At 41.1% G+C, this 26,693-nt stretch overlaps 1 protein-coding gene across 1 annotated transcript in view; it reads right to left on the bottom strand.

Moving 5' to 3' along the window:
- LOC137335352 (bactericidal permeability-increasing protein-like) overlaps positions 1-24,874 on the bottom strand; it is a 61,802-nt gene extending 36,928 nt beyond the window's left edge. The window contains exons 1-6 of the mRNA XM_068000685.1: positions 24,778-24,874; positions 15,243-15,305; positions 12,320-12,434; positions 8,083-8,211; positions 6,651-6,806; positions 4,288-4,351 (exon numbers count right to left, since the gene is read on the bottom strand). Coding sequence (XP_067856786.1) covers positions 4,288-4,351; positions 6,651-6,806; positions 8,083-8,211; positions 12,320-12,434; positions 15,243-15,305; positions 24,778-24,874 — 624 coding nt within the window. The remainder of the gene's footprint in view (positions 1-4,287; positions 4,352-6,650; positions 6,807-8,082; positions 8,212-12,319; positions 12,435-15,242; positions 15,306-24,777) is intronic.
- Positions 24,875-26,693: the final 1,819 nt, after the last annotated feature.

The raw sequence follows: 26,693 nt of genomic DNA, 5'->3' as shown, positions 1-26,693 counted from the left end.
CAGAGGTTGGTGGGGGTCTGGAACTCACTGCCTGAGAGGGTGGTAGAGGCAGAAACCCTCAACTCATTAAAAAAATACCTGGATGTGCACCTGAAGAACTGTGACCTGCAGGGCTACGGACCAAATGCGGGAAAGTGGGATTAGGCTGGGTGGCTCGTTTCTCAGCCGGCGCGGACACGATGGGTCGAATGGCCTCCTTCTGTTGCCGTAAGTTTTCTATGATTCTATGAAAGTCCTCAACAATTTGCTAAATATGTCAACTTGTCTGTAAAATAGGATTTTTTGTATTGTGCACTTCGGAACTGAGGAACAAATTTTGGAATTCTGTAAATTGTTTTACAAGGGTTTTTAGAGCCTCAGTTCAAAATTTGGACTAGTGTCACTGACTTGGGTCAGTGCCAATTTCCTTTGTTTAATATCTGTGCAAATAGGGGAAAAAGTCCTTTGCATTAGTCAAGGGTGGTAAATTGGTTAACAATCTGGAATTCTGATTGAAAATCTTTTGCAAAAGTGTCTAAAATATGCTCAAAGTACCTTTCTGATTAGAACCTGGACAATTTATCAAGTCTTTGTTGTATAATTGCCTGTTCAATCCTTATTTCCAGGGACTCTTTTCTGCTCTTTTAGTCTGCCACCCCCCTGCTCCAAAAAAACTCCAAACATGAATATCATACAAACATACTCAAGAAGCATGTATTTGGCCTGGAGGACACCCCCACCAGCCCTATTTAAAGGGACCATGTGGGATTTACAGGTTAGTTGATGGATTATTGCTTTTGCCTGCTGATGCATTTGTACCTGTTTTTGGAGGTCTCCTATACTTGAATACTAGGACGCGGGGACATAGCCTAACATTTAAAACCAGGACTTGCAGGAGTGAAGTTAGGAAATGCTTAGGAACTTAAGAACATAGGAACAGGAGTAGGCCATTCAGCCCCTCGTGCCTGCTCCGCCATTTGATAAGATCATGGCTGATCTGTGATCTAACTCCATATACCCGCCTTTGGCCCATATCCCTTAATATCTTTGATTGCCAAAAAGCTATCTATCTCAGATTTAAATTTAGCAATTGAGCTAGTATCAATTGCTGTTTGCGGAAGAGAGTTCCAAACTTCTACCACCCTTTGTGTGTAGAAATGTTTTCTAATCTCGCTCCTGAAAGGTCTGGCTCTAATTTTTAGACTGTGGCCCCTACTCCTAAAATCCCCAACCAGTGGAAATAGTTTCTCTCTCTCCACCCTATCCGTTCCCCTTAATATCTTATAAACTTCGATCAGATCACCCCTTAACCTTCGAAACTCCAGAGAATACAACCCCAATTTGTGTAATCTCTCCTCGTAACTTAACCCTTGAAGTCCTGGTATAATTCTAGTAAACCTACGCTGCACTCCCTCCAAAGCCAATATGTCCTTCCGAAGGTGTGGTGCCCAGAACTGCTCACAGTACTCCAGGTGTGGTCTAACCAGGGTTTTGTATAGCTGCAGTATAACCTCTGCCCCCTTGTACTCCAGTCCGCTAGATATAAAGGCCAGCATTCCATTAGCCTTCTTGATTATTTTCTGCACCTGTTCATGACACTTCAATGATCAATGTACCTGAACCCCTAAGTCCCTTTGGACATCCACTGTTTTTAACTTTTTACCATTTGGAAAGTACCCTGTTCTATCCTTTTTTGATCCAAAGTGGATGACCTCACATTTGTCTACATTGAATTCCATTTGCCACAGTTTTGCCCATTCACCGAATCTATCAATATCGCTTTGTAATTTTATGTTTTCATCTACACTGCTTACAATGCCAACAATCTTTGTGTCATTGGCAAACTTAGATATGAGACTTTCTATGCCTTCATATTGTGAATAATTGAGGCCCCAAGACAGATCCCTGCGGGACTCCACTAGTCATATCCTGCCAATGTGAGTACCTACCCATTATCCCTACTCTGTCGCCTTTCGCTCAGCCAACTTCCTAACCAAGTCCGTACTTTTACCTCGATTCCATGGGCTTCTATCTTAGCTAACAGTCTCTTATGTGGGACCTTATCAAATGCCTTCTGGAAGTCCATATAAATAACATCCATTGACATTCCCCTGTCCACTACTTTAGTCACCTCTTCAAAAAATTCAATCAGGTTTGTCAGGTATGACCTACCTTTTACAAATTCATGCTGGCTCTCTCTGATTAACTGAAAATTCTCGAGGTGTTCGGTCACCCTATCCTTAATTACAGACTCCAGTATTTTCCCCACAACAGATGTTAGGCTATCTGGTCTATAATTCCCTGGTTTCCCTCTCTCTCCTTTCTTAAAAAGCGGAGTGATATGTGCAATTTTCCAATCCAGAGGGACAGTTCCTGAATCTAGAGAACTTTGAAAGATTATAGTTAGGGCATCTGCAATGTGCTCACCTACTTCCTTTAAAACCCTGGGATGGAAACCATCTGGTCCTGGGGATTTGTCACTCTTTAGTGCTATTATTTTCTTCATTACTGTTGCTTTACTTATATTAATTTTATCGAGTCCCTGCCCCCGATTCAATATTAGATTTCTTGGGATTTCTGGCATGCTATCCTCTTTTTCTACTGAAAATAATGACGCAAAGTAATCGTTCAACATGTCCGCCATTTCCCCATTGTCAATGACAAAAAACTTTCAGTTTTTAAGGGGCTTCTACACGCAAAGGGTGGGAGAAGTTTGGAACGCTCTTTTGCAGACGGCAGTTGATGCTAGCTGAGATTGATAGATTTCTGTGAACCAAGGGTATGAAGGGATATGGGGCTATGGCAGGCATATGGAGTTAGATCACAGATCAACTATGATCTCAATGAATGGCTGAACAGGCTTGAGGGACTAAATGCCACTGCCACTTACTGCCTCCTGTTAAGCACCACCTTCTCTTGCAAGAAAGCAAGAAGTGTGTCAGTGAGTGTCCTGTAGGATGTCCGGGTGATGTACTTGTCATGGTTGAATAGATGCCAGGGAGTGCGACCTGTGAGTTGAGGGTGTGCGGCTTGCAACAGTAGTAATGTGTGAGGGTGAGAGGAAGCATCTGATTGGAAGAGTTGAGTACTGATTGAAAGAGTTTGTTGGTATGTGGGTGAAGGGGGGGTGTAGTGTGTGGTGCAGTTGGTAGGAGACACCACTTGACAGTTGACCTCTCTCACCTTGACCACTCGTGTCAAAGCATTGAACTTCTTCCTGCAGTGCATCCATGATTGTGGTACTGTGAGCCTGGCATTGACTTCATCCCCTACTGCCTCCCACTGCCTCGTGAGCATATGTCTGGAGGGCCACTTGCGCCCCCCCCCCCTCCCCCCGGCGGATATAGGATGCCCCTCCTTCTGACCACCTCTTGCACAAAGGCCTCTAGTGCATTAGTGGAGAACCTTGCTGCACACACTCGCAGGTGTGGTACAAACTCCGATTGGCAGATTGGTGAGGTCTGGCATGCAGATTGGAGGATGTGGGATTTAGTGATGCACAACCTTTATTCAATGTTTTAACATAACCCAACAGTTTGTAAACATAGGGACGGGACCTGCATCTGTGTTTTATGTGAGCAATGTCTGATCTTTGTTCAGACTCTGTGCGGACCCGTATCTTTTTTTTTGCAAATAAGAGGTACAGGCTGCTTTTAAGAGGTGCACCCTGCCTTTAAGAGGTGCAAGCATATCATGTGATATTTGTCCCCCCCCTGCTGGTGAGAAGTACGAACCTGCGGCAAGGCCTGCTTGCTGCCCTTGGATGAGGTAAGTGACCAGGCAGCACGAATGTCTCATGTTGCCTGCATCGGAACCAGTGGGCACAGGTTAATCATGCATCGCGATGCTCATGCCCGGATTTGGGCCTTATCCAATTTAACCCCCATTTTCTTTCAATTTTAACCTAATTTTTCCTCCTCTTCCTTGCACGCTGCTTACCTCCTCCCACCTTACTTCATCTAATCCTATCTGGATATCCTTCTATTCCTTTGTCCCACGTGTACTTATCTAGCTTCCCCTTAAATGCAACTATGCTATTCACCTCAACCACTCCATGTGGTAGCAAGTTCCACATTCTAACCACTCTCTGGGGAAAGAATTTTGCTCAAGTGCTAACATCTAAATAGCCAAGTAACATTGAAATATCAAATAACCAGTTCACATAAAATGTTTTTGTCACTAAATCTTGGAATTGCTATTATATTGTGCTATTTACATTAATAACATATAATGGTGGAGAGATTTCTCGGGCCTGCCCCCACTCTGCAGGTGTTGCTTCATTTAAATTAAATATGCTTTATATCATACCTTGTCATTCAGATAACTTCTTAAGGATGGTTCAAACCAACTGATGATTAGGTTGTACAGCCAACTGGATATAAAAAACAATTATGAAATATTAATCAACCACAACTGTGGAAAATTTTAGGTAAAAATTTTAATTCTTGTTATGAGCATAATATTTAAGAGCTTGATTGCCTGATCTGCTCAGACACTCTGCAGTCTGATTCTGTCTTTTCAGCCTCTATGCACAGTCTGCAGTTGAGGTAGGAAAATCTATGCCCTCAGTCAAGTCCGGTCACTAATGAAAAAAAGAACAGAAGGAAAGACTTGCATTTATAACATGCTTTTCCCAACCTCAGGACGTCCCAAAGCGCTTTACAGCCAATTAAGTACTTTTGAAGTTTAATCACTGTTGCAATGTAGGAAATTGGACTGTTCCCGTTCCTCCACTTTCTGTTCTGCTAATGGCCCTGATGGCTGCCTCCGTGTACTGGAGGGGGAACGCCCATTTTCAAGGGAGTTCCTGCCTTCAACATACAGACACAGGAATTGGGGTCCTTAGCATTGGCAACAAGTGAAGTGGAGGAGAAGGGTATGTTTGGTGCATTAATCACTTGACTTGACCGGGGGGTGGGGGAAGGCACAAGGGGTTTGATTGTGCTGATTTGTGTTGGCAAATTTTGACGTCGCTCAGGACTCCAAAGTGTTATTGGTTGTGTCAGTGAAATAATTGCATGCAGGTCAGGTGGAGCGCACTCAAGCACCTGGATTTTTGTGTTCAGATCATCTGCATTGGCCTGATGTTCCCCAAATGCAGGCAATTCCCTTGGCAGGAGATCCAGCCATTTCTGCAGGCATGAGAGGCCTGTCCAAAAACAGCAGCCAGAAAGCCTCCAGCCCTGATGAACCAATGCAGTACTTTAGGGGGAGAAAGGTCACTTAGCTTTTAAAGGCTCTCTGATTTTGCTGCATGCCCCTCTGAAAACAACATTTTATTTGTTTGCTGACATATAAGGCAACAATATTGAACAACATAATGGTGCTGATTTTCCTGTCCGCCCCCTCCCACTTTGTCAGAGCACTGTACAGCCGGTGCGCACTTTGGGATATTTCGCCTGTCCAGGGCTCTGTGTGCCTGAATTTGGTGGGCCAGGTCAGTAATATGGCCCAGTTGCATCCTGGCACTGGCCCACCCTGGCAATTGCAGGCCTGAGAGGCCCCCTCAGACCTCCAATCTTGTCGAGGTCCAACCTCGAGGTTTATTGCCAGCATCTTGGGTCACCACTGGAGATTGCCATCCCTCAGACACAACCGCAGGAAATTGAGGCGCAAGCTGCTTCATTACCATGGCATCATTGGCCTGTGACTTTTGAAGGTGCATGCCCTGCTGCACCCCCTTGGGGAAAGCCCCAGAAATTCTAGGGCAACATAATGGAGGCGGAGACCTGGCGATAAGTTTGTCCATCTCATTTTCCTGAATTTTGCAATCGAGAAATAAAGATTTCTTGGGTGTTGACCCAAAGAAAATAAGCCTCTATTTCCTCATTTGCACATGATATAATTCTGATGAAACTGATGGGTAACTCTCTTCCTCCCCACCCAAAAAAAAGATTTATTTATCACTTTTGAATGAAGACTTGAAGACTGTGTCTTTTTAAGTGTCAAAAGGAAAGGCATGAAAAGTGGCATAAATAGATCAGTGTATTTTTTAAATAAGAAACCTGGGTGAAAAGCTAAGACTCCATGCAAGAGATTACCAAGGATGAAAAGAGTAGAAGACAAGAAGAAATGGTTAGATGGGGCCAAACTTGGGTTTATTAAGGCTGCAGATTATAAAAGGAAAAGAAGACTGGGGAGGTAAAGAGTTCCACAGTTTTGAAATCTGGGAAAGAATAAATTACAGTAAGAAATGGTACAATAGCCTTTATTTCAACAGTTAGGGTGCAGAGGGGAAAAGATCATGTTGAGTTTAGAAAGAACAGGAGAGGAAAGTTCAGAGGAGAGTGAGCATATTAAAATATCAAAAAACTAGAGAAAGACAAGGAAGACTGTAGTGAAGTGAAAGGTTGGATGAGACAAAGCAGTCAAGAATGTGGATAGATGGAATGGAACCTTCAGTACTTAGAGGTGGCAGCTGTTGGTCAGTCATGCAAAAATCTAGTACAGGTTGTGATAAATGTTAATCCAAGTTCACCTCACAGAAAATAGATTTACAAAGCACACCCTAACCCTCAAAGAATGTGTGCATGGTCAGGTTATACAGCTGCAGACATCGGGTGACCCTCTGGATCTTGGAATACCATAATGCAATCACAGGCATCTACTCAACACATGATGAAGCATGAAGGGAAAATGCAGGATGAAAGTAAGGGAAAGAACACAGTTACCTAGATTTTCCAGAAACATAAATATGGAGTTTTGAAATGTAACTTGCACAGTCCGTTACTGATACAGTAGGCCTGCCCATATTATCCTTTCCAAACTTAAGGTAAAAGGAGATGGAAATGCCGTTGATCTGCGCCCTTACAGCACCGTGAGCTCTCCTGCAGAAAAAAGGCCCAATGTGAGTTAAAAATTGTAAATGTCAAAAGTTACTTGATGTTGGAACTGAATGCTTGAAATTTTAATTCTTGCGGGTAAACAGACCAGGAAGCAAACAAGCTCAATTACTCTGATGGATAAATCATTAAATAATGTTTGCAGAAAGATAGTAATATCCTGACATTAATATCTTTTTTTTACAAGCTGTGTGTACTGTTGTGCTCTCATGTTACCTGTGAACTTCAAAGACATGGCTATAAATTGAAAGAATTCCCTTCGCATTAAACCACAGCTCTGTTTATTCAGCTTTGATTTATATCTGGAGGCTTAAATTCTGTGGATTGGAAATTTGTGTAATCAACATACAATTCTGCATCATGTACGTCTACGAAAGATTGTTGCATCCAAAATTCCTGTTGCGCATAGGTCCGTTTATGGAAACTTGGGCTGAAAATCTGCGGGAGAGGGGTGCGGTGGGCACATCCTGGCAAAAGTGCCAGGATGTGCCCAACTGGGAACTCTGCTGCTGATCCTGCCAAAGTTCCTAAGGTCAACAGTAAGTCCCTTAATTTAAATGCCAACAGCAGGTGCCCAAACCAAGGGGGTGTATCAAGGGTTGCCCACCTTCCCCCAGAGGCTAGAAAACTTTGCCCATGCTCCCCCCAGAAAGAAAACCTCTTTGTAAGGAGGCTGCACCTAAATATATTTTTTTAAAGCTTAATTATTTTCATCTGGGATCAAGGTCATGATCCAGGCTTGTATCTCCAGGTAGGGCCCACTTCTTCCTTTCAGTGACCTGGTAGACCGTACGACCACCAAAGATCTGCTGGGCCTCTGCTAGGCTGGGGACATAGGCACTTGTGGTGTTGGGATTCACTGATACCAGTTCCACTTCCTTCTGCATCAATGGCCTTATTGGGGCAGGAGGAATCTCTGACCCCCACAAGGCCAGATGGAAATTCCTGGATAAGGCCAGGTCATGGCATCTCTAGGTCCTGACCTAATTTATGGCCCTTCTGCCATAGTCCCGCCAGATCTATAGACCCACTACCTTTTTGTAATGAACACAAAAATGTTGGGAGAAAGCTCAAACTGTAACTAAAAATGAGTCAAAACTCAAATCTGGCATATTCAATGTGTTTTCTGGTGTATTTGGAATAATTTAATTCTGCAATATAGATCTCCAAAATGGTAAACATAAGTTGCAAAGGGCACCAGCCATTTAAATGAATCAAACACTGCTGCTGTTACTTTTTTCCTGAGTTAAGGAGTACTTACAAAATCTTTGATTTGATGTGCCAGTTACCATTCGTCACAATGTAACCATTGGAAACAGCAACTTTCAGCCCCATGTTAGGGATTAAGATGATACGCATATCTGGCAAGTTCACATTGGTTATGGTAATCCTGGAAAAAAAAATTCTGTCTGAGGATTTGTGTTTAAAATTTGAGCAATATGGGTGTGCAGTATATGTGGCTGAGAAATTGAGAGATTCCATTTGAGCTACTTCAGCGATATTGGCCAAGAAAATAAACATGCATCTAGGCACACGGTGATATATTGATGCTTGTGCGCACACACACACACACACGTACACACACACACACACACACACACGCATACATACATAGATACACATATATATCGTAAATAAATAAAATTCCAATGTTCAAGTAATACATTTTCATATGTTAACACGTCTTAACTTGTTAATGGGCAGAGTTTCCCTCTTTGCAGTGGAGTAGTACCCAGATGGAATGTCTGCTCACCCCTTCAACCCATTTTCTTGGGATGGAGGTAATTTCCTTTGCAATGACTTCAATGGAAAGTAAAATTGGGTGGCATGTAAAACGGGCTGTGGATCTGATTGCATCAGTTTCTTGCTGGGCGGGTTAGGTTAAATTTACCCCCTAAGTATTGGATGAGTCACAACTTCCATCCGTGAATATTGGGAAGATTTAAGCTATTGTTTTTGGTACTTGATTTAAAACCTGCTCCCTTGCTAACAATGCCATTCGTCTCTCATTGAGACTGAACAAAACTTGACATTTTGTTCAACCTGAACTGAGCTTCTACCTTTGCAACATTGCCCGTCTCTTCCCCTACCACAGCTCTTCTCCACTAATGTTGTTTCCAGACTCAATCCATCAGTCCATCACCTTCCATTATCCACCCTTTATAAGCTCCAACTTGTCGAAAACGCAGCTGCCCACATCCTGTCTTCCTTCCCCATTTTCTCCGTTCTCACTTACTGTTTCTTCAATGCATCTAATTTAAAATCCTTATCCTTGTCTTCAAATTTGTCCATATCCTCACACCTCCCTACCTCTGCAACTTCTTCCAGACATACAAATACTTCTGCACCCTTCAGCCCACCATCAGTGGCAAAGTTTTCAGTTGGCCCAGTCCTACTCTGACAAACTCCCTCCCTAAACCTCTCCACCACTGTGCTCCTTCAAAACCTGCTGAAAACCCGTCTTTTTTAGCCTTCAATCACCTCTCCTAACCTCTCTGCCATGGCTCTGCATCCGTTCCTCATTATTTACCTGTAAAGTACCTTGGGATGTCTGGTACGTTGAAGACACTATATAAATGCAAGTTGTTGTTGTTGTGCTCTTTTAGTTTGTTCTAATAGATTAATAAATAGGTATTTTGTTTATGTTTCATCTTTCAGCTGATGTGGCTCCAATAAATCTTTTCAACCAAAATTGTCATTTAAATTATAATATCTGAGTCTAAGCCAGTTTAAGGCAACAAAACCATTATAAATGACGAATAGCGCACTAATCTATACATATATATCTATAACAAAATATAATTAATGAATTAAACAGTTTTATATACTATGATCATTTATTTATGTATAGATTAGTATGCTATTCGTATACTATTAGTGTATCCATACATACATATGGATATATATATATATATATAAAGTGCAGATTTAGAAAAAATAGTAATGTTTAAAATAACAATACCAGACAGTTTAAAATTATGAATGTGGTCTAGTGAATGCTTCTTGTTCAGCTTTTGCTGGGAATCTCTTCTGTATATCTAGGTCTCTGTGGGGAAAAAATTCACCCCCAAGCATAAGCATGTTATATTTGTTGATTTTGGTATAGGGGATACAGTATCAAAATTTGTAGGCAATATAAAAATAGGAAGTGGGAACTGTGGAGAGCGAATTCAGGAGGACATAGACAGGTTAATAGACTGGGCAGATAAATGTCATGCTAGTTAATGAAGAGAAAGATAAGGTGATACATTTTGAGAAGAAATATACACTATGAGGTTACATTTTAAAAGGAATAGTAGAGGAGAAAGACTTAGGTGTTCAGATATAGAAATCTTTAAAAATGGAAGGACAAGGTGACAAAGCTGGAGAAACAAAATATAGGATCCCAGGTTTAATAAATAGGGCAACGCTAAACCTACACAATTCATTGGTTAGATTGCAGTTGGAATATTATGCCTAGTTTTGGGCACAATACTTTAGGAAGGAATTTAAGGCCATAGAAAGGGTGCTGAAGAGGTTCACTAAGGTGATACAAGGGATGAGAGGCTTTAGTTATGAGGAGACACTAGAAACACTGGGGCTCTTTTCATTAGAAGAAATAAGACTAAGAGGAGATCCTATAGAGGGTGATGAAGGCTTTTGATGAGGTATTTCAATGGTTGATGAGTTAGTAGCTCGAGGGCATAAATCATTACAAAACAACAAAGCATTGGGGAATTTTTTAATGCTGTATTGTTAGGACATGGGAGTGCTCCATCAGAAACAATGTGGAAGCAGAATCCACAATAGCTTCTAAAAGAGTAGTGGATACGCCTTTAAAAAAGAAAGAAAAGGGTATGGGGAATAGGCAGGGGAATGGGATTATATATCTTGGGTAGCTTATAAGAATGGTTGGTATGGGAAATGAAAAATAAAATCACACTAGTGCTACTCTGAGATTGAGTTTAAGGCCTATCCGGACAACTGGAAGAAGGTTTACTCAAAATCTGGTTTGTGTTACACCTGACCTAGGAGGTCTTGATGCTCTTGCTGAATGTCAAAAAGTAGAGAAGTATTCTGTTCTTTAGCATTGGCATCTTCACTTCAAAGACCACAAAAAAAATCTCTGCCTCCACAAAAGAAGTTAACTCACATAAGCAGGTAAGTGAACTTAGCTTTTAGCAACAAACAAAAAGGGCCCCTAACCTGCACAGACAGTCTGACACAGTCTGACACACTCACGCCGTAACTCTGGTGGGAGTGCAGTGGAAGGCCCCACAAATGAGCTGGGACCTTGCTATGCTGGGTCCTGGCCTTTGCTGGGAGTTTTCGGAGGCTTTGTGTTGAGCAGAACCTCTGTCTACTTCAAACATGGTTCCCTACCAAAGAGGGGATAGGGCTATAAGTAGGGGACTCCCTACACTGGAAGTTCCAATATCCCCAATCTCAATGGAACTTGGTGTAAGATTGGAGGCTGATACGCTCAGAGAGATCAGATGTGTTAACCTCCAGCAAGCGAGTCCCACAAGTGGGGGGAGAGGGCAGCCAGGTTAGGGAAATGAATTTGTAAGTTTTAAAAGAATATTTATTACAAAGGGGGCTGAAGAGGTGGAAAAATAATTTCTCTGTGGGCGGGGAGAAGGACCAGTTACAGCAAGTGCCAGAGTTTCCAGTCTGTGTGGACTGGAGGACATCCAAGATGCATTCATAGTGGATCTGTCGGGTCCGTACAAATGTAATGCTCTCCCACTGATCCCGGATACACTGGCAGGGTTAACACTGGAGGATGCAATCATGGCATTATGTGGGGTTCATGCCCCATGCAAATTTGGGGCTAAGATATTTAAAGATATGCAGGGACATATAGGGACATTTGGTAAAACAACAACCAGGACCTGGGAGCCCTGACTCCATTCGCTACCTAGTATCGTTGTGATATAATTTGTCAGAAGCCACCTTCACTCTCCACACTGGGGAAAGGACACGATCTAGCATTGGCCCTGGAAGCACCAAAAGTACTGTAAAAATGGCACCAATGCCATTCTTAGTAGTGAACAAGCAGATGGAATTTCAATCTTTGAACTGTAAACCACTTTGGTTTAACATAATATTTGCCACAAGATATTGAGATACTTAAGTTTCAACAAGTGCAAAAAAAATTTAAAATCCAAAATTGACAAAAATGAATTGCACTTCCAGACATGATAGTGCTGCTGGAAACAGGATTATGGCAAGCTATTGGAGTCAGGAGATTTCAACATCCAGAAATAGGAAGGACTAGCAAGGAGGTATCAAGCTTAACTTAAACCTCAAATCAGAAAATGCAAAAAGGATCACGTATCTTTTCCCCTTTTAGACTTTACTATTGCATTGTTGGAAAATGCTATTTGCTCTCAAGTGTTACTTTCTGTAATAGTCATATGTGACGACACTTGTTTAAGGTAAGCCATGTCTCTATTGGATAAGACAATCACACACCCTTTAGATAATTATTTTCAAAGAAACTATAATTAACATACCTGTCTATGTTGTACTGAAGTTTGTGTAAGAAATTAATGCGTTTGCTGCCTGATATGTCTGGAATTTTCATATATAACAACCTGTTTTGTAAAACAGACATTACGATCTGGCAACCTGAAAGACAATTGCACCATTTTTTTCAAATCATTTGCAATGGCAAAATGGACTTTAATCTTGGTGGGGTGCTGTGATTCTCAAAAAGTCTTTGGCAATTTTCATTTGTGTTTCCAAACAAAACCGTGTGGTGATCCAAATTGCATAATTGACATAATTTATATTATTATATCAACTCACTCCAGCCTGTGGTATCAGGCTCTGCGATTCAATGATCCTTCCATCTGCACGATTAAGAAGGACTTGAAAACATATTGACATTTTAATTAATCAAAGTCAGAAGCTCAAATAATTGTTGTGTTTTAATGACGTCACACTTCAAGACAGTACCAAAAGGTGAATATTTGAGAGGAGAAAGAAACCTGTCTAGGAGAGGTGTAATAGCCATACAGTTAAGTAAGATGTATTATTTTGTGGTTCCCAAAATCAAAATTAAAATACTGTATAGGTACAAGTTACCAATTGTATTAATCTATTTAGGCAAAATGTCATCCATTCAGAAATTATTACAGCTGGAACAGGAGACCAGGGCTGATTTCTTAGTCTCGTGTTCGTACTAATTCTTCCATTGTCACAGTTGAATGAATGCAGGGGAGGAATGGGGGGACCAAATGGAGACAGGGGCTTTCTGTGTTTCCTGCTTTTTGAAGTTGTACATACAAATCTAATCACTGGGGAAAAAATTAGAAAGTAACCGGAATTGTTTTATTTTAACTTATTTTCTCTTTTAAAGAAAGAACTTGCAATTATTTAACATCACATCCTCAATGCATCCTAAAGTGCTTTACAAGCAATGGATTACTTGTGAATTACAGTCATTATTGTTATGTAGGCAAGCATGGCAGCTAATTTCCATTCAAGAAGCTCCCATCAATAGAAAATGAATGATTGACCTCATTAACTGTTTTTTGGTGATGTTGGTGAACACCAGCAGAATTTTCTGCGATTTGAATAATGGCATGGGATCTTTTACATCCACCTGAACAGGCAAACGATTAGTATCTCATTCTAGGCAGGCACTCCTGACAATGCAGAACTCCTTCAATACTGTACTGCAGTAATAGCCTAGATTAGGTCCTCAAGTCTGTAGTGGGGTTTGAATCCAAAACCGTCTGACTCAGATGCAAGAGTGTTGCTAACTGAGCCAAGCTGACACATTAATAGAAATAAACAGATCTGAAACCCTCCCCCACTCCCCCAAAAATGCTGTTGAGGCTAGGTCATTTGAAAAATTTCAAAACCAAGCTTGATATTTTTTGTTAGGTAGTGCTATTAAGGGATATGGAACCAAGACGGGTAAATGGAATTAAGATACAGATCAGCCATGATCTAACTGAATGATGGAACAGGCTAAAGGGGCTGAATGGGTCTGTTCCTATGTTCCTAATGTTTTGTTCCAAATGTCCAATTATCTTTTTAAATCTCAGTTTTATGTAATATTGTATATTTCTGTATGGACATTCATAATTATTAATATACTAAAATATATCTTTTGAGTGGTTATTAATAGTGCTTATGAATGTCTGATACTGAAACATACAGTGAGGGAAAGATTGTACAAAGTGCCAGTTAGAACTGGGTATTTTGAAAATAATATCCACTGGATTTCCTTCCTGCCACTGGAGGAGGGTAGGGTGGGATTTCCACCCACCTTCCAAACCCTGCCATGGCCCTGGCCCTGCCACAAAAAGAGGGCTTGCCACTGCCGAGGAGGGAAATGCAAGCGTTGCTGCAATGGGACTATCCAGAAGAACTGGAACGACTCTTAAAGTGGGTAGAAGATCTGATGAGTGATTTTTCTTTAAGGCCTAGGACTAGGTCATGGGTCCCTGAGGTTGGCAGGAAAATCGCCCAAGTACACAGAATAATAGAAATGAGAATAAATGAATGAAACCTGATGAGTATGTCATGATGGTTCAGCCATCATGGTGTGGGGCAGGCTTCATGGGTCAGCTGATCTTTTCCTGCCCGTCAATTTCGTATGTTCGTATTAATATGATGAATAGATTAAAATTGGGATAAAATTGAGGCTTTATTCAATGTGCTTCACTTGTGTAAAATGGTCATCAAAATATTCATTTTAAAGATCTGACGACTCTAAGAATTCAAAACAACTTTTATGTTGATCGCAGTAAATAGTTTAAATTATTACTGAGTTAAGTACAGTATTGCTATTTTATATGCTGATTTATTTTCACTTCTATATAATTTTATGTATACAATAAATACAAATTTGTAGTTCACCCTGAAATATATGGTCAATAATGGTGTTTCCCCACCTATTGGAGAGATCAAGACTACGATAAGCAACCCTCATAATTTCCCAATGCTAAATGGATGGATCATTATCCCTGACATTTGCTACATTCCATTTACTAGGTGCATAAGGTTACATTTCAGTTCATAGGTGGCATGGGATTGCCTATGGAAGCTGCCTTTTTGTGGTGAGCACAAGTAAGGATTGTTGGAATACAGAATTTACAAAAGGTGCAATTTAAATATAGGAGAATAAAATTCTTAGCCAGCACATGGAAAATCTCATTGAACATAACTTTGAAAAGCATAAAGCGACTACTTATCCTCCTGGGGATATGGAGATTCAGTGTTCCCTGGTTTCATATGCAATATTGTTATTCCACTGATGAATACAAGATGTGTGGGTGAGCAACCGTTCATCAAACTTCTACACAAAGCTGATGTGAAAAGTTTTAGAAAAAAAATAGAACATTGTAAGCATTTCCTCCTACCCACGTACATGTGCAGACATTTCCCTTTAAGGTATTAGAACACTATATTGTGGTAACATACCATAATCAATTCCTTTGGTGGTGATTTTTCCTTCAAATCCAGGGGTAGCAGCCCAAACACCTACTGTGTGGAGCAAAAGAATGCAGAATACTAGAGGTCCAGTCCACTTCATTCTGTCCTTGAAACCTTGAATCTATAGGTTAAAAATGAAAACAACCAATCATGAGTTTTTTTGCCCCAGAAATTAATTTCCATTCCTCCCTATTTCATACATAACTATGCATACATTCAGTAGAACTTATTTTAGTCCACTTCTTTCTTGTAGCAGTATTATTTAAATTTAATAAAACTGAAAAAATATCTGTTTTCACATATTCAGGCTCCCATTTCATGAAGCTGTCTGTCCAATGAGATGTTAAACCAGGTGGATGTAAAAGGTCCCATGGTACTATTTCGAAGACGAACAGGGGAGTTCTGTCTGGTGTCCTGGTCAATATTTATCCCTCAACCAACATCACTAAAACAGATTATTTGGTTATTATCTCATTGCTGTTTGTGGGACCTTGCTGTGTGCAAATTGGCTGCTGTGTTTCCTACATTACAACAGTGTTTCCACTTCAAATGTACTTCGTTGGCTGTGAAGCGCTTTGTGATGTCCTGAAGCTGTGAAAGGTGCTATAGAAATGCAAGTTCGTTTGTCGTTCATTCTTAGATTCAGAGTCAGCTGTGGCTTAGTTGTTAACACCCTTGCCTCTGAGTCAGAGGGTTATGAGTTCAAGTCCCACTCCAGCGACATGAGTATAGATTCTACGTTGACACTCCAGTGCAGTACTGAGGGAATGCTGTACCGTTGGACATGCCGTCTTTTGGATGAGACATTAAACCGAGGCCCCATCGGCCCTCTCAAGTGGAAGTAAGAGATCCCGTGGCACTATTTCTGAGAAGAGCAGGGGAGTTCTGCCTGGTCCAATATCTATCCCTCAACCAACATCACTAAAACAGATTATCTCATTGCTGTTTGTGGGACATTGCTGCGCACAAATTGGCTGCCGCGTTTCCTACCTTACAACAGCGACTACACTTCAAAAGTACTTCATTGTTTGTAAAGTGTCTTGGGACGTGCTGAGGTTGTGAAAGGTGCAAGCCTTTCTCAAGTGACCAATGTTCTGTAGCTGATGAATTCCAATTTAGGAGGTTGGTGACTAAGCCTTGATTTTTTGATCCTGGCAAAATGTGTGCCAGGAGTGTTTGGTTGGCAGCCGAAAGTGCACTTTGCTAACTTGGCACAATTTTGTGGGGTCAGGTCGTTCGAATAATGAACATAAGCTCCCAGCACAACTTTGGTCTTTTTGCATTGTTGGATATCTTAATGGAGGATGTGGAAAATCTGGCTGTCAGCTCAAATTTAAAGGGATGTGCCCACTTCTAGGTAAGTTGCTGCACATGAGAGCAAATATTGTTTCAGCCTTTATAAAGGTTCAAAATATATTTAGAAAATTTGTTATCCTTGGCAACATTGTGAGTAGGCAGAAAAGTGGTGCTGGGCAAAAATAAAGTGTAAGGAAAGCTGATGTCGAAGTCAAAACAGAATCTGTGAGCAAGTGACAGAATGCATCCCCTGTTTAATGGCTCTCAAAGTGGATTTGCTGCTGCACTAGGTGTGTGCAAGGAGAATTGCCATGCTTGGCACTTCAGAGTGCCATCCCCAAAGGACTATCAAGAAGTGACAACCAGGTTCATTGGTCTGTGCAATACATAGGTGCCATCTATGATACCCTGCACTCTTGGAAACTCTGGCATCCAGGGAAAGTTTTGTGTCCTGTCTCCTTTCCACAGATAAAATGATGAACATGTTGCACCTTACAAACAAAGTCTTTGTCACTTTCTTGATACATATGTGGAGAGCTAGTTCAGCGCATGATGATGGCTTAAAATGACTGTGACATAAAAAATTTAATGCAATAGTTACCTTCACACTTACAAGTGGTGCAAGTTGTCTGAAGGACAGCCTCCAGGAAATGGCACAGCTATGTGGCAGCCGCCTTTGTGGCGCTGAAGATAAGTCTCCGCTGACATGCCCAGGAAGGCCTGTCTGTGCTAGTAAGTGAGGGTGGGGGTGAGGATGAGTGAGTACATAGTGCATGAGGTGTAGTTGCGCCTATCTTTTTTATCCCCTTAAAAGCTGCTCTTCCTCTTCCAAATGTAAGAGCACCACTGGAAGCCTCGAAGGAACTTTCATCTTGCCAACATTGATTGCTGTGAGTAAAAGATTTAGTGATCTTTGCCTCAACTCCTTCCTTTGTAACATCAGGGCTCAAAAAAAAACTGTTTTTAAAAGATATTGCATTTGTTCCTTTTAGTGAAGTTTGTGCAGATTGACTACTGTCTATTTATGTGTAGGACTGCAATGAATGGAATATATTAAATTTGTTGATGGAAGCTATTAGTTATGTTTGCGTTTCAGAAAAATCCCACTTTAAATGCTTTGATATATTTAGAATGGAACTCACCCGAATGTGGGCAGGGCATAAACTCTGCCAAAGATTTAATGCTTTTAATTAGCCCCCATGGAAACTAGTTGAGGCCACAGCATGATTGCACAGGGCTCATTACAGACTGGCTCAAGGCCATCTTATTACTGGTCTACTTTTAATCTGACTTTGGTATTTTTATCCTGGTGGTTAAAACATGAGGCACTAAATTTTAAACTTAAGTACACTGGCATATTTCTTGGTCTGCACTGTATTTTTATGTGGATTGTTCTGTACTCCATTGTTTAAAGCACAAATTGTTTTATATTTTCCCTGTGAATGTGCATATTGTGCATTGACTTATTTTGCAGATCTGTAGTGAGCATAATGCTATTCTATTCATGAAAACCTTTAAAATGTTAGATTTCTGCATATTATGTGACTGTGAAGTAATATTTGTTTTTTGCATTCCTGTCTTAGAGCTTCATGCCCATGTTCCCAAAGTTTTGTCTGGGGAACACTGAAGACAAAAACTTACTTGTACATACAGGTACATTCAATCCAGTTATAAACGGTGTGGGGAGTTTGATAAATTGAGTCTCGGATTTATTCATGTCTGCAGCATTGTATGAAAATTCTTTGAGGATGTGTTAACTCTCTGCCTTGAGTTGTCTTCAGATGGTTTTAGCGAAATGACCTGATTCAATCGTGCAGTTTAGCAATAATAAGCAAATACAGTGTGAGGTTACTCTGAGTTTAATTGTTAATTGGTCAGGTAAGAATCTGCGATTTTCTGCCCATTAAAATTAATGGATAGAAAATAAACCCCAGCTTCTCAAGTCTTTCCACATAACTGGTATCATTCTACTAAATCTCTTCTGCACCCTCTCTAAGGCCTTGACATCTTTCCTAACGTATGGTGCCCAGAATTGAACACAATACTCCAGCTGCAGCCTAACCAGTATTTTATAAAGATTTAGCATAACTTCCTTGCTTTTGTACTCTACGCCCCTATTAATAAAGCCCAGGATCCCATATGCTTTTTTAACAGCTTTTTCAAAGATTTGTGTACATATACCCCCAGGTCTCTTTGTTCCTGCACCCCCTTTAAAATTGTACCATTTAGTTTATATTGGCTCTCCTCATTCTTTCGACCAAAATGTATCACTTCACACTTCTCTGGTTAAATTTCATCTGCCATGTGTCTGCCCATTTCACCAGTCTGTCTATGTCCTCCTGAAGTCTGTTACTATTGTCCACATTGTTTACTACATTTCCGAGTTTCATGTCATCTGCAAACTGTGAAATTATACCCTCTATACCCAAGTCCAAGTCATTGATACATATCAAAAAGAGCAGTGGTCTTTTAGACATCTATAGTCATGTTTGTATCTGCTGTCCCACATGCTCAAAAGTTGGAAAATAGCATAGTAGAATGAAATTATGTCATCCCACTGGGAACTTGCTACCTCTGATTGAAATGCCTATAGAAATGCACCCGGTGCACAAAAGGGAAGGAGACCCAGTATAACAAGTTTCTGCTTCTTTTTCCAGTCTATTATGCCCCATGTATGCCAGATGGCAGTGCGTTATGCAAATGAAAATTGGGGCACTTAAGTCTAACTTACATCCAGCCCACCACGACGAAACTGCCCTGGGCAAATTCACTAGTGATATACTTACTATATGATCGATACTGTGATATCTTGCTCCTCCTTATCCTATTCAACTCTGTGGTCTTCAATACGCTTGACCACTCTATATTCCTGCTTCGCCTCTCTGGTTTGCTTCTGTGGCATCATCCTCTCATGATTACATTCCTACCTGTCCTAAAGTAATCTGCACTCAATTGCAATAGCTTCTCCTCTCTCATCTGCATGGTCACCTCCAACTTGCCCCAACATTACATCCTTGGCCCCTCCTAATCTTCATATACACGCTGACCCTCAACAACATTATCTGTAAGGTAATGGTCATCTTTCTTATACGTGTTGACAACAACCATCTTTACCTGTCTGCAACCACCCTTGAATACATGACTGTTTGCTGTATTGTTGGACCGTCTGTCCGAGATCCACTCATGGATGAGCCAGAACATTCTCCAACTAAACATCGTCAAACCAGAAACCGTCCTGTTTGGACCTTGTCAGAAATCTACACCCTCACCCTCAGCCAAAAGTGACAGTGTACAAATTTGGTGTTTGGACTGGATGTGCATATTCAATCTATTGACAAGACCACTTGTTTCCACCCCTGGAACTTTACCTCTATAATAATAACAACAATAACAATAATAATAACAACAAAACAATTGATACAGTGCCTGTAATGTAAGGAATATTCCAAGGTGCTTCACAGATAGACATCATAAAAACTGATGCTGAGCCAGGAGGTATGAGTTAGGATAAAAAGCTTGGCTAAGGAGATGAGTTTTGAGAAGGCTTTTAAAGGAGAAGAAGGAGGTTAAGAAGTTTGGAAAGGTAATTCCAGAGAGTAGAATTCTGGCAGCTGTAAGCTCTGCTACCAATGGAAAGCGAAGGGAAAGGGGGGATACACAAAAGGCCACAGGCAGAGGGATGAAGTGTTCAAGAAAGGGGGTAGGTGGTAATATAGGGCTGGAAGAGATTGCAGAGATAGGTTGGGCAAGGCCTTGAATAGATTTAAAGAGGTAGATGAGGATTTTAAATGTAATACATTGGAGGACAGGGAGCATTGATGGGCAAGCAGGATTTTTCTGTGGGACAGGATGCATGTGGCAGTGTTTTGGGCACATTGAAGTTTATGTGGGGTGGAGGAACAGAGTCCAGCAAGGAGAACATTGGATCTCTGCACTCCTCCAATTCTGTCCTCTTGCATATCCCTGATTTTAATCACTCCACCACTGGAGGCCGGCCTTCAGCTGCTTAGGCCCTAGGCTCTGGAATTCCCTTCCTAAACCTTTCCGCCTCTCTACCTCGCTATCCTCCTTTAAGACGCTCCTTAAAACCTACCTTCTTGACCAGGCTTTTTGTCACCTGTCCTAATATCACCTTATGTGGCTCGGTGTCAAATTTTGTTTGATAATGATCCTGTGAAGCACCTTGGAACGTTTTACTACGTTAAAGGCACTATATAAATGCAAGTTGTTATTGCTGTTGTTGTAGTCAAGTCTGGAGGTGATGAAGGCACATATGGGAGTATCAGCAGCAAAGAGGCTTAGGTAAAAATGAGGCTGGCAATGTTGACAAAGTAATCCATCTCTGTGATGGAAAGGACAAGGATCTGAAACGGAGCTCAGGGTTCAACATAACACCAAGGTTGTGGACGGTCTGGTTGAGACTCAGTGGATGGAGAGGGGGATGGAATTGGTGACAAGAAGGTGGAGTTTGTGTTGGGGCTGAAGATGGTGGCTTTGTCCTTCTGTGTTGAGCTGGAGGGAAACTGTATGTCAGATTAGCAGTCTGACAGCACAGAGGCAGTTGAGGGGTCGAGGGGTAGACATGTGGAAGTTTCCCTAATGCCTGTAAGTAATATCAATGAAGTGCAGTATGTAGATGAGGAAGATGTGGGGGCCAAGGATAGATCCAAGGAGAACTCCGGAGGTGACTGTTTGAACAATGGAAGAAAAGCAATTGCTGGAGATGTGCTAGTTTTGTTTGGATAGGTAGGAATGGAACCATGCCTGGACAGTCCCATGAAGCTGGGTGATGGAGGAGAGGTGTTGGAGGAGGATGGTCAATGGAGTAGAATGCTGTGGAGAAGTCGAGGAGGAGAGAAAGCACCATAGTCAGAGTCACAGACGATGCACCTGTCACTTTGGTTAGGGCTGTTTCAATGCTGTGAGATGGGTGGAAACTGGACCAGAGGGATTCAAACAGTAAGTTATTGGAGAGATGGGCATGAAGCAAAAATAGTGAAAGGGAGGTTGGACATAGGGGATATTTGATGAGGAGAGAAGAGTCGGGGTGGGGTGGCGGTTGTGATTTGGGGGGCAATAATGATGGTTTTGAGGGAGAGAGGACACCTAAAGAGAGGGGACCATTGATAATGTCAGCTATCATGGGGACCAGGAAGGGGAATGGGTGGGCAGGTGTGGTGTGGGAAAGGGATTGGGGGGGGGGGATAGAAGTGAGTCTCAGAGGTGAGATGAGCTTGGAGAGGGAAGAGGAGATGGGGAGAAGCTGCAGAGAGACATGGTTTCAATGCTATAGTGGGTGGGAGACTGTGAAGACTGGGGCTTGGGGGATAAGAAGAAGGGGAGGATTCAGCAGAGGCAGCTGCATGGATCTTAGTGACAAAGAAATCTATGAGCTCTATGCACTTGATGTTTGAGGTGAGGGTGGAGGGGTGAGGGAGATATGTTAAAGAAGGCAATCGAAGGGTCAGTGTAGGTGGTGGAGTGGTAAAGCTGGGTGGCAATGGCATAACTGTGGAAGTTGATCCCGTACCTGCACATGATGTCACTTTGTACCTGGAGGTGAGCAGCCTAATCAGCGATCCTTAAAAGGATCGACCGATAGGTGGCCGCTCCACAAAAAGGCCCCAAATTTTCTTTAATTTTAAGGCCAGGAGGAGGACGGCTCCTGCTGGCTTCACAAAAATACAGCAGCTTGCTGCCAGCCTGTGCTCCCTTACACCCCCCAACCTCCAGGATCGGCTCCCCTCCCAAGCCTGACCTGCCAGCCGGCTCATTCAAATGAGGTCTGAAACTGGAAATGGTTGAGGGCCTCCTGACACTGGCTATGGGCAGGCAGTGCGGCCACTCTGCCTGTCTTGGGCGAATGTCGAGAATCCCCCCCCCCCCCCCCCCCACAATGTGTATAATTATGGCAATATTGGGAATTATGTATGACCCCTTCCACTCTACAATGAAATGCATTCATCATATCCTGAAGTTACATACCATAATTATATAATAGCTCTGGACAGTGATATTATGCATGTGGGGCATAATGAGATGAACTCATAATGATACCACATTGCTTGGGCTGGGAGACTGGAATATCAAAGTTTGATCTGAGTGGAATATTCTAATATTGGATGGGGAAGCTGAAGCTCAAATTTTCAAAACAGTTTTACAGAATCTTCTCTTTACTTAAGAATGTAAGGCACAGAACAAGAAAACAGCTTGTGGCCATTACGCCTACTCACCCCAGCAAACCCATACTTTTTGCACCATCACAGACTCTCCCTATCTTATTTATTCTTTAATGTTTTCTCTACTTAAATGCATGTCATTTATAAGTAATCAACCTCTGTCTATTAAATCTGGGTTTGATTCAAAACACAGGAAGGATAGATTCCTAATAGTGATGGATTAATTTAAGAATTCACAACTTACAAACTATAGGTGTCTTTAAAAAGTGTGTGTGAGCTGAACTGCTAAGGGTCATTCATTTGAAGTGTCAATCACGTTTTGATTTAAAATGGAATGTATTTTGACATGTCATTCTTAAAAGTACACACAACTCCACATGTTTAAATTGATTTGCAAGCTCTTGCTGCTTAAATGTGTCAGTCCTAATATTTCCTTTCTACTGACATCAGGGATAGTGTGTGGAACTTGAAATGTGTTTCTCCACATGTTTATAGCAATTTTAATGTGGAGATTACAAGTACTGACAACTGCGTCTGGAGAAACACCTACTTATTCAGATAGAGGGAGCAAGAGTTTTAGCTTTCAGTAAGTCAATTCCACTCCTGCGAATTACTATAGATGGAAGATATGCACCACCTTAAGCTGGAATTGATTTGTACTGCATATGACTGTTATTGCAAAACACATTGACATCAGCTTCATGTCTTTTGGCAAACAAACATTTCACTCTTTATGAAATGAATAGATGTAATTTCCGTCTGTGCATAACAATGATTGCAATTAACTCTTACGTCTGAAACTTTTCAGTTGCAAATTTTTATTTGCAGTAAAAATGGTTTTGTGCATGCTACAACAGGAGTAATACTGTATCTTACAATGATGAAATGAATCTGAGTAACATTTAATGTGAAACAGCAACAGTGCTTTTTATTTTATTGGGTTTTGCTGCATCTCCATGGAAGTGAGTATCTGTCACTAAATTAAGAATAACTTTTACACATTGGAACTACCGACATTTCTTAGCATTTTCTACATATAATGAGAATAACACCTAAATTTCAGTGTAAATGATGCCATTATTATACAACATCACAAACTTGATAGTTCAAATGACCTTTATCATCCCTTACTTTCCTATAGTCTTATGTCCAGTTTTATCTTTGATTGAAGCTCATGTATGGCATAAAAAAATGCACAACATATGACCGAAAAATACTTTGGGCCTGATGTTCATGTCTTTGGCAATTTTAGGAAAAAAGTAAATGAGTAAAAAGTGCTGTAATGTCAGAAAAAAAGTGGCAATGAATGATTTGTCTGCAGTTGGCATTATGCTGAGAATCCCTGTATGTCAGTTTGTAGCATTTTTGCCTTTGGGTTAGAAGGTCATGAGTTCAAGCCCATTCTAGGACTTGGACACATATTTAGGCTGACATTCCAGTGCAGTACTGAAGAAGTTCTGCATTGTTGGAGGTACCATCTTTGGATGAGATGTTGCCTGTTTTGGTGGTTCAGCAGGACTTTGAAGATCCTGTGGGTCTATTTGATGAGTTATCCCAATGGCCTAACCAACATAGCTTCTTCAATCAAAGGTACCAAAAGATCTGATTAGGTAATCATTCATCTGATTGCTGTTTGGGAGATTGCAAGATGACTGCCATGGTTGCCCAACTAATATCATCTCTGCACTTTAAAGTAATTCATTGCATGTGAATTGGTTTGAGATAATTCTTAGAGACAAGACTTCCTTACCAACAATGCAGTAAAAAAAAGGCTAACAAATTGTAGGCTAAATGTTGGGTTTTTACTAATTTAAAGTAAATTATGATGATATTATGTAACATTCCAAAGCTACAGAGCTAAATGGGAAAGCGAATATTTTGCTCTAGGTTAGACCTGCGCTTAGTAAACGCAACAAAAACAAAGGAATGGACAGGACCAGATAGACCAGTGTGGTCCATCTGGCCAGTCCTAGTGTCATTGAAATATATCCCACTATACCTGTGATACCTTTTAATCAAAATTTTCTCCTCCTACTTATCCAACTCACTCTTGAAGTTGCTGATGCAAACAGCGCCCATTGTCTCTAGTGCAAATTTTGCAGGTCTTGCACTGGATATTCTCTTGGGTTCAGTGTCATCAGTCATGATTGCAACAGATCTTGCATCCTCTACAATCTGGAGTGCAATTTCACTGCCAATTATCTATCTAATTACGATGTTATCTGGGGGGGGGGGTCACAATATCGAACCCTTGTTTTGCATAGTTGCAATGAGGATTTCCTGTCTTTATGGGAGGTGGACTGGAGAGCATGCAAGGTACAATTGTAAAGCAACAACCTGGTTTATTTTATATAAAATACATGAATGAACAGAATACAGTTTTCATAATGGAATTCATCTACTTCCTACTGCTCCTCATACCATACAAATAAACAAAATGTGACTCTGCCTCTGCTCTAAGTGAAAACCTACTTTCAAGCTAGATATTTCTAAGGTAACTGATGGGGTGAATGGATATTTTTCAGACTGGAGAAGGGTTGAAAGTGGTGTACCATTGGGTCAGTACTGGGTCCACTTTTGTTCTTGGTATATATAGATGGTATGGACTTGGTTATAAGGAAAACAATCTCAAAATCTGTTGACAAAACAAAAGTGGGAGGTTTGGCAAACAGTGAGGAAGACTGTAAATGACAGGAACACTTAGATAGATTAGTGGGATGGGAAGACAGGTGGCAGCTGCAATTGAATATGGATAAGTGTGGGGTAATACAGTTTGGGAAGAAAAACTAGAAATGGCAGTATACACATAATGGAAACGCAATGAAGAGCATGGTTTACTAGAAAGACCTAGGGGTTCAAATAGATAATTTCCTGAAAGTGCAAATGCAGGTAGAAAAAGCCCTAAAAAGGACAATGGAATTCATACATGGGGCTGAGAGTACAAGAGTAAAGAAAATACGAACATAAGAAATAGGAACAGGAGTAGGCCATACGGCCCCTTGAGCCTGCCCCACCATTCAATAAGATCATGGCTGATCTTCAGCCTCAACTCCACTTTCCCGCCCAATCCCCATATCCCTTGATTCCCTTAGAGTACAAAAATCTATCAATCTCAGTCTTAAATGTACTCAATGACTGAGCATCCACAGCCCTCTGGGGTAGAGAATTCAAAAGATTCACAACCCTCTGAGTGAAGAAATTTCTTCTCATCTTAGTCCTAAATGGCTGACCCCTTATCCTGAGACTATGCCCCCTAATTCTAGACTCTCCAGCCAGGGGAAACAGCCTCTCAGCCTCTCAGCCTGTCGAGCCCTCTCACAGTCTTATATGTTTCAATGAGATCATCGCTCATTCTTCTAAACTCCAGAGAGTATAGGCCCATTCTACTCAATCTCTCCTCATAGAACAATCCTCTCATCGCAGGAATCAATCTAGTGAACCTTCGTTGCACCACCTTTAAGGCAAGTAAATCCTTCCTTAAGTAAGGAGACCAAAACTCCTTACGAGTAACTCCTTACGATGAATTTATATAAAATATTGTTACATCACATTTACAGTTTTTTGTGCAGTTTTGGATGCCCCGTTATAGAAAGGACATTAAAGCCATCGAGAGTGTTCAGTATAGATTTACCAGGATGATGTCAGAGATGGCAAACTATAGCTATGAGGAGAGACTTAAGGTATTGTGATTATTTCCACTGGAGTAGAGAAGGCTAAGAGGAGATTTAGTAGAGGTTTTTAAAAGTAAAGAGTTTTGATAGTGGATAAAGAAAGACTGTACGGAATTGGTGATGTGGGGTAATCAATTTAAGATTATCTGTAAGAGAGTGAGGAGAGAGGTTAAGAGAAAATTCTTTACATAGAGGGCTGTTAGAGTACGGAATGCTTTGCTACAAGGAATGGTTGAAGCAGAGACCATTGCTTTTTTAAAAATCCCAATTTTTAAGGGAAAATTGGATAAATA

This window comes from Heptranchias perlo, chromosome 19, assembly GCF_035084215.1.
Source record: "Heptranchias perlo isolate sHepPer1 chromosome 19, sHepPer1.hap1, whole genome shotgun sequence".
In the NCBI taxonomy this organism is placed as follows: domain Eukaryota; kingdom Metazoa; phylum Chordata; class Chondrichthyes; order Hexanchiformes; family Hexanchidae; genus Heptranchias; species Heptranchias perlo.
Note: the sequence above shows the minus strand (reverse complement) of the source record. Positions and strands in the feature narration are given on the sequence as shown.